This window comes from Montipora capricornis, chromosome 9 (genome assembly GCF_036669925.1).
Source record: "Montipora capricornis isolate CH-2021 chromosome 9, ASM3666992v2, whole genome shotgun sequence".
Lineage (NCBI taxonomy): Eukaryota > Metazoa > Cnidaria > Anthozoa > Scleractinia > Acroporidae > Montipora > Montipora capricornis.
The window spans coordinates 39,883,478-39,896,518 of NC_090891.1; the positions used below are offsets into that span (position 1 = coordinate 39,883,478).

The 13,041-nt window shown below is 40.5% G+C and overlaps 1 protein-coding gene across 1 annotated transcript; it reads left to right on the forward strand.

Moving 5' to 3' along the window:
* The first annotated feature begins 1,420 nt into the window (after positions 1 to 1,420).
* LOC138015233 (uncharacterized) lies at positions 1,421 to 5,045 on the forward strand. Its single transcript, XM_068862197.1, has 3 exons — positions 1,421 to 1,731; positions 2,101 to 2,553; positions 4,033 to 5,045. The coding sequence occupies exons 1-3, from the start codon at positions 1,497 to 1,499 to the stop codon at positions 4,392 to 4,394; spliced, it is 1,050 nt and encodes a 349-aa protein (XP_068718298.1). The 5' UTR covers positions 1,421 to 1,496; the 3' UTR covers positions 4,395 to 5,045.
* The last annotated feature ends 7,996 nt before the right edge of the window (positions 5,046 to 13,041 follow it).

A 13,041-nucleotide genomic window follows, 5' to 3' on the forward strand; every position in this document is an offset into this window, starting at 1 on the left:
CTTTTGCCTCTTAAGTAGCCTCGCTCATGCTCATAAAATCAACTGAAATGTCAATTGCTGGTTTAAAAAAAAACCCAGCATGTTAATTTCCTTTTGGTAAGCTAGGTATCGATGAGCCAGAACATTTGCGCATGCGCTGAGGGAATATTTGAACAAGAGAGAAAAACGCAGTACCTCCAGACACCGGCGCTAGAGCGTCGTACCAAACGAGTCATCCCGGGATTTCGGCCCGTGCGATCGCTTTTGGACGCAGTTGGCCCTTCACTGCTTTCTGCTACCGACCTTGCCTCCCGGTACGGCATTGAGGGAGAGATATGTCGGCCCCTAAACCATATGTGACAAATCCCACGCCTACTCACAGCTCCAAACCGCCCTTGTCAATATGGCGTAAGAATTAGATGGCTTATATATTCAAGACAAATGTCATTTTCTCTGTCATATGGTAAGCACTTGATTCGCAGATTACAAAGTGTGCGCACGCGCACTGCTAAAGGTAACATACATACAGGCAAAAGCTTTATTTCATCTCGAATTTCCGAATAACCACAGGAGCTAATATCTTCGAGACATTAAATTTACAGCTAAAATACATAGCATATACAGATACCTACTAAATACATAATATTTAAAGATCTATTCATTAAAAAGGAAAGCCGCTGTACAAAATGCGTACCTGGATTCTCTTTTAAAACCAGTGGTAAACTTATAGGTACGGATAAAATTAGGTAGCGCATTCCGCAACTTAGCTGATACGTAAGAAAAAAGAGAACTAAAACCATAACTGGTTGTTACAGGTTTATTGAGGGACAGAATTTAATTCCGCGAAGATCATGCATAAGAAGGGGACGAGAGACAAAACGTATTTTTCATATAAGCAGAAAAACCCTTTCTTCAAAAAAACAAAACACAAACACAAAAAAAACATACTTTTATCAAGTAATACGAGGATATTTTGAATGCGCTTATTGCATAGAGATGTAGAGCTTGACTTTCGTAGTGAGAGGACAGGTAATCTGCAAATATAAATATCGTTATTCTCTTATTTACATTATTATACCGTTTCTTTGACGCGAGAATTACAGCGATTTTCTATGATAAAAACATGTTCAGAAATCCAAAATCTAAGTTAACAGCACACACAAGGCCTACTCCCAAGTATCTGGCTAGAAATCATTTCCTCTGGCCGCGCTTCAGCCATTCGATGAGGGCCAGGCTCGTGCGTTTTGTAAAGTTGCCTCGCCCAGTGTCTCGCGGATCAATTACTTGCTTCAGCCTTCGGCTTCGGCAAATAATTTATCTGCTCACCACTGATAAATTACGATATTTTGCTCAACCGCGTCCAATTATTGTTAAATGTTTTCCATTTTTCGATATCGTTTTCTGGCAATATCTTAATATCTCAATATCACTTTTTCACGTCTAGCGTGAATATTTTACACAATCCCATGAAATCGTAATTCCGAGAATCGATTTACCAGCTCTTTGTGTCAGGGAAGATGTCTTCATCGCGTAACTCGGCGAAAGAAATTAGTTCTCGCAGCAACGAAGCGCTTAAGGATGCCGAGAAACGCGTCAAAGACGTCGACATTTCAAACCCCGAGACGAGAAGAGATCGCAAGGGAAATGAAGCTCATGATGAGACAGCAAGAAATCATTTCCCGAAAAAGGTGAAACTCGATATCGGCGGCCACCTTTTCTCAACTAGTTTGGTAACCCTGAATAAAGATCCAGGTGATTTGGAATAAATAATTACGTTCAATTATCTTGTCAAGGACTCGGAAGAATCATGAATTGTATACTAAAACCTAATGTTATCAAAGACCGAGGCCATTTCTAGACCTTTCTAATAATAGATCCTCGGCTAAACAAGGAAAAATCGCTGTGTTGAGTGGAAGCATTTTTCGAAAGCAAATACATGTGTGTTTTTGAAATGCTTCAGAGATTCTTTCCTTCTCACAACTGAAAAATTATGTCTGCCAGGTGGCTTAATTAACTAGAAACATTTGCAGTTCTGCAACATTCAGTTCTGTTTCCGGATGCAACAATGTTTCCTGTTTTGCCCGACGCTTATACGCTTTCCTTTCATCACGTTTATGCCAGGTTCAATGCTACATGCCATGTTTTCAGGAAGATTTGACACAAAGCCAAGCGAGGATGGAACTTACTTCATTGATCGCGATGGAACTCACTTCCGGCATATCCTGAATTATCTTCGCACTGGGCAGCTTCTTGTGCCTAAAGACGAGATGATTCGCGCGGAGTTACTGGCCGAGGCCGAATTTTATCAAATTGAAGGAATAGTTAAAGCGCTGAGAGCAAGTTTCTTCAAGGATTCTGTGATCTTGTCATTAGAACAACGCCAAACATTGGTGAACTGGTTGAAGGAAACCGGACCCATCACAATCGCCAGCGAGAAGTTGTTATATTGTGCCTCGCGTGATGGCTGGAGTGCTTCCATCTTTCACTCTTGTTGTGATAACAAGGGACCGACTGTGACGGTGGTCAAGAGTGGAAGTTACATATTTGGAGGCTATACCGATAAAAACTGGGATGGTAGGTCCTACTTGAGTACTGATTGTCAGGGGAACTGTGCGATGCATGGTGACTAGTCAGTGGACGTAGTTACCTCAACGAACTGTGTCGGCGATAACAGTCAAATGCCCGACCTACCCTCTGGTGGGGGTTAAAAGAACATCAATCCCCCACCCCAGGGGAAAATCTCCCGTTCATACGTGCTTTTGTGCCCCTGTTGTCCGGGCCTGGGAGTAAGGGGGGGGGGGAGTTTTCATTGACTAATGCTTAACAGTATGAGGTAACTGTGAAGTAAAGGGAAATGCTGTGTCGGGATGGCCCTCAAACTCGGGGTAAAATATAATTATAATACATGTGTAAAAATTACTGCCATGCCTTTCCTGGAACGAGAGGAGTGTGCCGCCATTTTGTTAACGTGAACAAAATTGAGTTTCGCCCACAAAGCAAATTATATGCATTCCTTTTAAAATTTAAGACTAACTGACAGGCGATCTTTTCACGATCAGAAAAAATTCTAAGCACCTGACCACACGTAAATTAAGACTAACAGCCTATCAGTTTCACTGATATGGTACCCCTCCCCCAGGGGGAGTTATCTACCACTTAAAAATATATATATATCAAAACAAATAAACAATACTGTAAAACAATCAAGGCCTCCACAGACTAGACATTTAGTTGTCGACAACTATTTGTTATCAACAACTAAATGTGTTCAATGCGAGCATACTAGACATTGGAGTGTTAGTAGCCGATGTCTAAGTCACGTCCAATCTCGTTCCCAGAGTCTTTGTTCCGCTTGACCAGCGGTCGGAAAACGAGAGACTCTGGGAGCAACCATTTCCTGGGCATGCGCCATAGATGCACTATTTTGAAGAAAATATGAGACTGCGCAGTGAAACCGGATGGGCAGAATTAGGTTATTTCAAAATGGTTGCTCCCAGAGTCTCTCGTTTTCCGACCGCTGGTCAATGGGAACGAAGACTCTGGGAATGAGATTGAGTCATGTCAGGAAGACCTTGGGAACTAACGTTCACTACGCATGTTCAAAACGCAATAAGCATACTCAAATCACTGTCCACTGACAAGACCACTGACAGCGGATGACAACGCAGTTTCGATAGTTGTCGACAACTAAGCCAGTGATTCTCACACACGGGAAAAACGGTCAAAAACGTCGTTGTCGACAACTAATAGTTCCCTTTTCGAAAAGGGAAACTGTCTAGTTGTCGATAACTAAAAATTTAGCGTTTAAATGTCGACAACTCATCTCACACACTACGTGTTTTAGTTTTCGATAATATTTAGTTGGCGATAGCAAATAGTTGTCTAGTCTGTGGAGGCCCAGGTTGGAGACCCACGATTAGAAATACACATCTACTTCCTATTTTCTTCAAGTACTCTTATTCCTCTTAGGATTTTCAGGGTATGGCACTGTAGTTAATGTATTCTTCGTGAACGTTGTTATATAACTGATAACATATTTTCTTTCTTAATTAGGTTCTGGGGTTTACAAAAGAGCACCAGACTCGTTCCTGTTCAGCCTTGTCAACCCAAGTGGACTACCACCAACAAGGATGCCTTTGATAGCTGGACGAGAAGGATATGCTATTTATTGTGACCGTAGCTATGGGCCAGTATTTGGTGGCCCTCGCAGTATTTACTGCGAGAGTAGAGATGTCCATGATCTTCAAATTCCCAGTGAAGCAAATTCATACGGCTACTGCACCGTAAGCCTGAACAACACGTACCAGTGTCCAACCGGTCAGAATGCTGACACGTTTCTAACCGGAAATCAATTCTTTCCTCTCAGTGAAATGGAAGTTTTTGGATTTGACAAGTTAGAAGCTTATACTTTGTAACTAAACTGAAACGTGACTTGCAAGCGATCACATCTTAGTTTACTTTTTTAATAGTTGATCAGTAAATAGTTTAAGTAGGTACACAGGATGATTCATAAAAATAAACATTTGTAAAACAACTTCGTGTTTCTTCAGGGGCGTAGCCAGGATTTTTCAAAGGGGGGGGGGTCACACTGTGTAAAAGTGAGGGTACTCACCAGATCGTTCAAAGGGGGGGTCACACTGTGTCAAAGTGACGGTCTCACACATCTTCATGGCGTTTTCGCCACCTGTTGTAGGTTGTTTGCTTAAAAAAGGCTTACAAAAGGGGGGTCACGGGCACCCCAGGACCCCCCTGGCTACATCCTTGTTCTTATTATATGAATGCCAGAATGAAATCCGTTAACAGATTTCCATCTAGATTTTTGAAACTGATAAATAGCAACGTCTTCAGAAAAAAGAAACATGACAAGTTTTCTTTCTCGCGTCAACAAACTAAACAGAAAATGCAAACAGCCACAGGAGTAAAAAACCCGCCAAGATTACCTTTGCCAGCTTCAAAATCTCAAAAAGGATTTCGTGAAAGATTTTACCAGTAAACGATAGCAAAAAATGGAAAACATTTTCAAGTATTCCGCAACAGAAAGCCAATTAAATCTCTTGTGCAGTAAACTTTTACGTCTGTTCGTTTTGTTGTGTCAAATGGATTCCTTATTGAATCAAGATAATGTATCTCTCCTCTAAAGGATTGTAAAATCATACTTTATAAACCCTGTGTATTGTTGTGCTGTCTGATTTGAAATATCATCTTCCTCTATATTCTGTTCAGTTGTCAGTGTCCACTTCTCCTGCTGCTAATACCTGAAGGTGTTAACTCCAGTTGCATCTTTTGTACTTTAGTTTTTTTTTGTATCTTTTTATGTTTTCTGATATTTTCTTAGCTTTTATATACTTACTAGGTTAATATAGATTTTACATGGTTTTATTATCATAGGCGTAGCTTAGATTGCTTTTTAATTCAGTCTTATATATGTACAGTTGAAATAGCTAATTTTGAAGTTGTAATAGTTCAGTTTGCCAGGGCTCCTTTTGATAACAGGGTCAGCTTTGACTCAGACTGGCTTACGCTGGCTTAAATATAGCTGTACTATGGACACCAATCAGGGACGAAACAAAGTGTCTGTATTAGAAGCGTCCGTATGATTATAGAGGTCAAAGATACTTCTGTCTGAAATACGGAAAATCGAACAGTTTTTCCTGCAATTTCGGCACTTTTCCTGCAATTTTACCCATTTTTCAGTTTTAGAATAAGCGCAAGAAGTGGAGTTTCAAGCAATCATTGTAACAGGGTTCTGATTCGCAAACATAACAAACAAACCAAATAAAAGTAGTGTCATAAGAAATGGCTACCTGCTCTTTTTATCGTGAAATTGTTCTTCCTGTCTGCTTAAAAATTAGCCGAGACACTGCAAAGTGTATATTTTCTTCCTTTCCTGTATTTAGGATCACGAACGGTGCATTTAGAGGGATTTTGCGATTTATCGCTCTTTGTAGAGATCGGCAATATGCTCAATGATACTTCCAAGTAAATAGCTTTGGTAGAGATCCATGGATGTTCCCGTACGAGGCATACTTCGTTTCACTCCCCATCATGTCTTTTCAATGCCCTGCTGTGGGCTCGTTTGTCTGGGTCGACGAAGTTTAGGCGATGGTTAACTGCGGTGAGATGATGTTAGCCCTTGTCTTGTAGGCAGTTGTAAAGTTTCCGGCCACAGGTAGCTAGGGCTAATATTTTTTCAAGGAAAGTTTACGGTCAGAAAATTAATATGTGTTCTGGCGGATTGAAGCCTATCCATTGCAGTTTTTTCTTGAGCATCGCGAAACAGATCCATCTCCCGATGCGGCACTTTGTCTTTGCCAACTGACTGAGTTTTCACACAGGTTTTGGACAGGGAAGACGAAAGTAAATTGTTTTCTTTGCACCACTCTATGCACAACTCTGGAAAGGCTATAAAGCTGGGACAATTTCCAAATGATCAAATCTCCCATTGCTGTGACCCTTTTACTTCGGTAGCCATCTTGATTATTACGAAGACACAAGTTTGCTTCAAAAGAAGGGAAATATGAAACGATTTTAATTGCAATGAACTCGTGCATGAAAGTTTCCCATGAAAGATGTACCAATCAGACTTTAAGCGTGGTATACTCTTCCACGCCGTGAACTTATAAGTGTGCCGCACGCACGGGGCATGAAGGAAAAGCAGGTCACAGTTCACAGCAATACTGGAAAACCTAAAACTATCACAAGGACTAACCTTAAGCCTAAACAGTGCCTTTAGTCGTAATTAGGGTTACGGTTAGCATTATTAAAGGGATGGGTTGTTTCAAGAGTAGTAAAACAGGGATCTCTTAACGGTAACCTACAAGTGTAAGTTCGATTGTAGGTGCTCGGCGCGGCACGTGTATATAATTAGGTATCATTGTTATGTAAATAGTCAGCCAGAATTCAAAATAAATATCATTTTCAAGGTGTGAATTAGCAACTTGACACGTTAGCTCAGTGGTAAAGAACAAGGACAAGTAATCCAGAGGTTTACAGTGGGTCAGAGTTCAAGGCAAGCTGCGAGTGACATATCGTGGGATAAAATGGCAGAAAAAGCCGAGCGGGATCTGGAAATAAGAACAAGACGAAGGGATAGAAAGGGGAAAGTTGGGACAAAAACGAGTAATGGTGTGGGCGATGAAGGGAAAGAAGAGAGAGAGGGAGGGAGAGAAAAAATGAGATCCGTTTTTATTCATTCCGTAAGTACAAATTACCCATGTATATATTCGGTTCTCGTGGGTATACGTATCGTTCTACAAAACAACAGCGCGAATGAATAATTAATTTATTCTGCATGCATAATGAAGTAGGGACCTGTACGGAAATCATTCCAAGCCGACTGAACCCACGAACGACACTCGCCGCCATCTCTAAATCCTCAATATCTCTTCGCTTGAGGGGAAAGCATGTAAACACACACGAACGGGACAGAAACACAATCACTTGTCATTTTGTGCAGAAAACGTGCAAAGCCGCACGCGCGGAAGTCGCTTTTCGCGCTCGGAAGTTCGTAAATTTAGTACCCAGTCTCGCTCCAGCGTAAGCGATGGGTAGTCACTGGAAGCTCCGGGCCGGGTGATGACCAACAAAGCTGATGGGAAGAAAAATTCTGAGTCCTTACGAAAGGACCCGATATTTTTTGCACACCCGTCGAACGCTCTTCCACAAAAGGTGCTGAAGACTCATGGAAGCTACATAGGGTTAGGGTAGGGCGGGTGGGGCGCAGGTAACAATTAATGAGGACATCAGATGCCCTGAATTCATGGGTTTCATTACATTGCGAGGCAGACTAAATAACGGACACTGACGACATAAGATCATTAATTGTTTATTGACATCTTAGTATATTTTACAAAGTGATAAGTAGCCCCTTACGTTAACTAAGGATCACGTAACGGTTTGTTGCGTTACAAACAAATAACGACCTTAAAAAATGCGATCTCGACACTAGAGTCATCTTTCAGCACACAATACATTTACAGTAACCTGCACTGAACTCTTAAAAAGTAATCTGGCAGAGTGATGGAAGATTAACGACAATTCTCTTGATTAGTCTCGAATTTAATGATCGATTTCCCCAAACACAACATCCAGAGTACCTGGAGAAACAAAAAACGTAGAAACGTGTATTAGGAGATCCAGGGTTGTCACGCAACATTTGTCATTATTGCGGGACAAAGAAAATAACGCTCTTCTTCCTACTGAAAAGAGCTATTATGTTTTGCTGGGGCAAAAGCTTACCCTTCAGCCAACATGTGACCAGCAGACAGCAAGTCCAAACCAGCCTGAAGGGAGAGGGAAACAAAAGGACTATGGGGGCCCGCATTGGGGCCGTTTATATTTGACATGACCTGGGAGGGTCGAAAAGGAATTGGTTTTGCATAAATATGCTACATGGGTGGCTTAAAAAAAAAAACTTCTGCCAATTTTCTTATTCAATCAGAAGTAAAACAAAACCAATCGTGGTCCGCTTGCACACGTTTTCCTATGCTTTGCGGCAGCTACATGCATTTTCTTTTAGTTTTGGGTGTGTTTTGTGATTGGTCCGAGTGATCACTTTGGTCATAGTCAACACTCAATATTCAAAACCACTCTAACGCAGGTACTCAAAAGAGTACATATAGATTACAATTTTAATTTGAAGTAATAAAGTTATCATACATGTAGGACCTGAGCAGTTGGAGTACCTCCATGTGAGTAACCCATTGAGACGGTTGCCTCGGTATTAGGCCACGGCTTGGGCTCAAGCAAATGTGAGTAAACTGGAGTAATTAACACTCTCGACAAAAATTCAACAGGCGACCACAATTGGTACAAGTGATTTGATAAAACAGGAAAAGTAATAATGTAAAAATTAAATTCTGTTCACTGTTGTGTTGTGTAGTGTGCTGTAAAGCAAACGGGAGACGTTAGAGAGTAAATACTATTAAAGACATTAAAAGTAAGTAATTACTACTGTTTGAAGACTCACCAAGTGCGCAAATCCACGAGCTTTTACCTTACAGTGGTATAAAGGTTTGTTGGTGCCATCTACCACCAAATAAACATCAAACTCACCCTGACAAAATCAAGAACAAACAACATTGCTAATTCTTGCTTATCCAAGATATTATATTTAGATTTAGTAGAATAAAAGCGATTCCTGTGAGTGCCGTTTCTTCGAGCCAGATTAATTTGCGTACTCTCTGCACACTCATTAGCCAATGAACCACTGACTCCCGTACGAACAGCAAATTCAACTCGCCGTACGGGTGAGGCACGAATAGATCGTTTTCACTTGAAGTCATCACTTTCTAAAATCCAAAACTAAAGAGTAACCAAAGTTTTCATCCTTATCAGGCATAAGAAGCGGTATATTTTTTATCTGTTTACAATTTTACAGCTCATGGACGTGCGTGACAGCTAGAAGGCTACGAAGGAGTTTGTTGAAAAATATATATAGTTATCTCATGATTTTGAACCTTTTTAGAAGTTAGAGCATTAGGAAAAGTGCTTAATCCTCTTGCAGTGAGCTAGACCAAATATTTGCATGCATGTCTTTCGAGACCCGGAGGACTCGCCACAGCAATTATTCAAGAAGAAAACAACGGCGGAAAATGTGATTCTACTCAAAAAACCAACTTGCACTTCAACCGCAAGAGCTGACTAATCAGCAAAGGCAAATTACGTACAAAGGCATGCATCGTCTCAAACCACCTTCTACATCCTGAGTCAGTTAAATTTCAAAACGACAGACAATATGTATGCTGTGTAAGCCAGAGGTTGGCATGTTGTTTTATGTCGATATTGTCCACTGCAAAGCCAAGTGACGGAATTGCTCTCCACTAACAAACCATTTTAGGCAAACTGCCTCGGTCTTAAAAGTCTCAAAGTTCGCGAAAAAGAAGGCCTAGAAAACGAAGAAATCTCCATAGAGGAGAAAATAATTTTTTAAGATCGAAGGAAATAACGAAATATTTGATCCGAAAATACTACAACAACAAGCACAAAAAAAAACTTCAAACAAATGGGGAAAAAAAATAGTCGATTCATTTATGACAATAAAAACCATAAAAATTTAAAAAGAAAAAAAAAATGAAACAAACAAAAAAACAAACAAAAAAAAGCAAAGGGGAAAATAAATTTGACTAAATTAAAAATAAAAAACCAATTCATCAAGCCAAAAAATTTTGTGGCGTGGCTCTGGATTTTCTTCCCAGCCCGAGTTCAAATCTCGATCGGGGGAGAAGTTATTCGACCCCCAAGCCGTTCGAGAATAACCCCTTTAATAACATATCGAGACTTGAACTCGCGACCGCCAGATGCGACCCTGGATCAGCCGCGCGCAGCTGATCCCGCAGGACCATCTGGAAATCCCTTGAGTTGTTAGTAACGAATTGAAATGCGTATAGTACGTACTGATAAGCTAATTTCCGGTTCCGCTTAGTCAGAGAGTGGGACTGTATTCTGCTAGTTATAGAAACTCAAGCATTGTTCGTTATAATTACCGGCATCAGCCAGAATCTGAAAACAGGTCGTTTCGCCCCAAATCTCCCTGAAACTTGCATGTAATAAACCTTCCACGGCTTTTACCTGTAGAATATAAAACGCCATTCAAACCTTTTTTTAAAACATTTGCGTGGTTATAAAGAGCCATGAGACTAAATGTAATTGTTTGATTACGCGTCTAGATCAGAAAAGTTGTATCACTCGCCTGGCAACAAAGTCAAACAAAGTCCCTCGATCGATTGATGGCCGTTCGTATTTGTAAAACTCAATAAACCTTCCACGGAGAGTTTTACCTATACAGTATCAAACGCCAGTTAAGCCTTTTATTTAACATTTGCGCGCTCAAAGAGCCATTGAGTCTAAACATATTTGTTTCATTGCGCGTGTAGATCAGAATTGGAAATGTTGTTGCACCCGCATATAAACAACGTAGTACTGGCTACTCGTACGGCACCCCCGCACGGCGACTTGTATTTGCTACTCGGACGGGAGTCAGGATATTTCATTGAATTTCTCCGTAAGTGCTGATTCTTGCTTATCCAAATTATTATATTTAGCTTTAGAAGAATTAAAGCGATTCCAGTGAGCTCCGTTTCCTTGAGCCAGATTAATTTGCGTACTCTGCGAATGAACCACTGACTCCCGTACGAATAGCAAATTTAAGTCGCCGTACGGGTGAGGCACGAATAGATCGTTTTCACTTGACGTCATCACTTTCTAAAATCCAAAACTAAAGAGTCACCAAAGTTTTCATCCTTATCAGGCATAAGAAGCGGTATATTTTTTATCTGTTTACAATTTTACAGCTCAATAGCGTGCTTCGTTTGGAAACCAGACCATTTTGAATTTCAGGGTTATGGAGGTGCGTGACAGCTAGAAGGCTTTGAAGGAGTTTGTTGAAAAAAATATATAGTTATCTCATGATTTTGAACCTTTTTAGAAGTTAGAGCATTAGGAAAAGTGCTTAATCCTCTTGCAGTGAGCTAGACGAAATATTTGCATGCATGTCTTTCGAGACCCGGAGGACTCGCCACAGCAATTATTCAAGAAGAAAACAACGGCGGAAAATGTGATTCTACTCAAAAAACCAACTTGCACTTTAACCGCAAGAGCTGACTAATCAGCAAAGGCAAATTACGTACAAAGGCATGCATCGTCTCAAACCACCTTCTACATCCTGAGTCAGTTAAATTTCAAAACGACAGACAATATGTATGCTGTGTAAGCCAGAGGTTGGCATGTTGTTTTATGTCGATATTGTCCACTGCAAAGCCAAGTGACGGAATTGCTCTCCACTAACAAACCATTTTAGGCAAACTGCCTCGGTCTTAAAAGTCTCAAAGTTCGCGAAAAAGAAGGCCTAGAAAGCAAAGAAATCTCGATAGAGGAGAAAATAATTTTTTAAGATCGAAGGCAATAACGAAATATTTGATCCGAAAATACTACAACAACAAGCACAAAAAAAAACTTCAAACAAATGGGGAAAAAAATCAGTCGATTCATTTATGAGAATCAAAACCATAAAAATTTGAAAAGAAAAAAAAAACTGAAACAAACGAACAAAAAAAGCAAAGGGGAAAAAAAATTTGACTAAATTAAAAATAAAAAACCAATTCATCAAGCCAAAAAATTTTGTGGCGTGGCTCTGGATTTTCTTCCCAGCCCGAGTTCAAATCTCGATCGGGGGAGAAGTTATTCGACCCCCAAGCCGTTCGAGAATAACCCCTTTAATAACATATCGAGACTTGAACTCGCGACCGCCAGATGCGACCCTGGATCAGCCGCGCGCAGCTGATCCCGCAGGACCATCTGGAAATCCCTTGAGTTGTTAGTAACAAATTCAAATGCGTATAGTACGTACTGATAAGCTAATTTCCGGTTCCGCTTAGTCAGAGAGTGGGACTGTATTCTGCTAGTTATAGAAACTCAAGCATTATTCGTTATAATTACCGGCATCAGCCAGAATCTGAAAACAGGTCGTTTCGCCCCAAATCTCCCTGAAACTTGCATGTAATAAACCTTCCACGGCTTTTACCTGTAGAATATAAAACGCCATTCAAACCTTTTTTTAAAACATTTGCGTGGTTATAAAGAGCCATGAGACTAAATGTAATTGTTTGATTACGCGTCTAGATCAGAAAAGTTGTATCACTCGCCTGGCAACAAAGTCAAACAAAGTCCCTCGATCGATCGATGGCCGTTCGTATTTGTAAAACTCAATAAACCTTCCACGGAGAGTTTTACCTATACAGTATCAAACGCCAGTTAAGCCTTTTATTTAACATTTGCGCGCTTAAAGAGCCATTGAGTCTAAACATATTTGTTTCATTGCGCGTGTAGATCAGAATTGGAAATGTTGTTGCACCCGCATATAAACAACGTAGTACTGGCTACTCGTACGGCACCCCCGCACGGCGACTTGTATTTGCTACTCGGACGGGAGTCAGGATATTTCATTGAATTTCTCCGTAAGTGCTGATTCTTGCTTATCCAAATTATTATATTTAGCTTTAGAAGAATTAAAGTGATTCCAGTGAGCTCCGTTTCCTTGAGCCAGATTAATTTGCGTACTCTGCG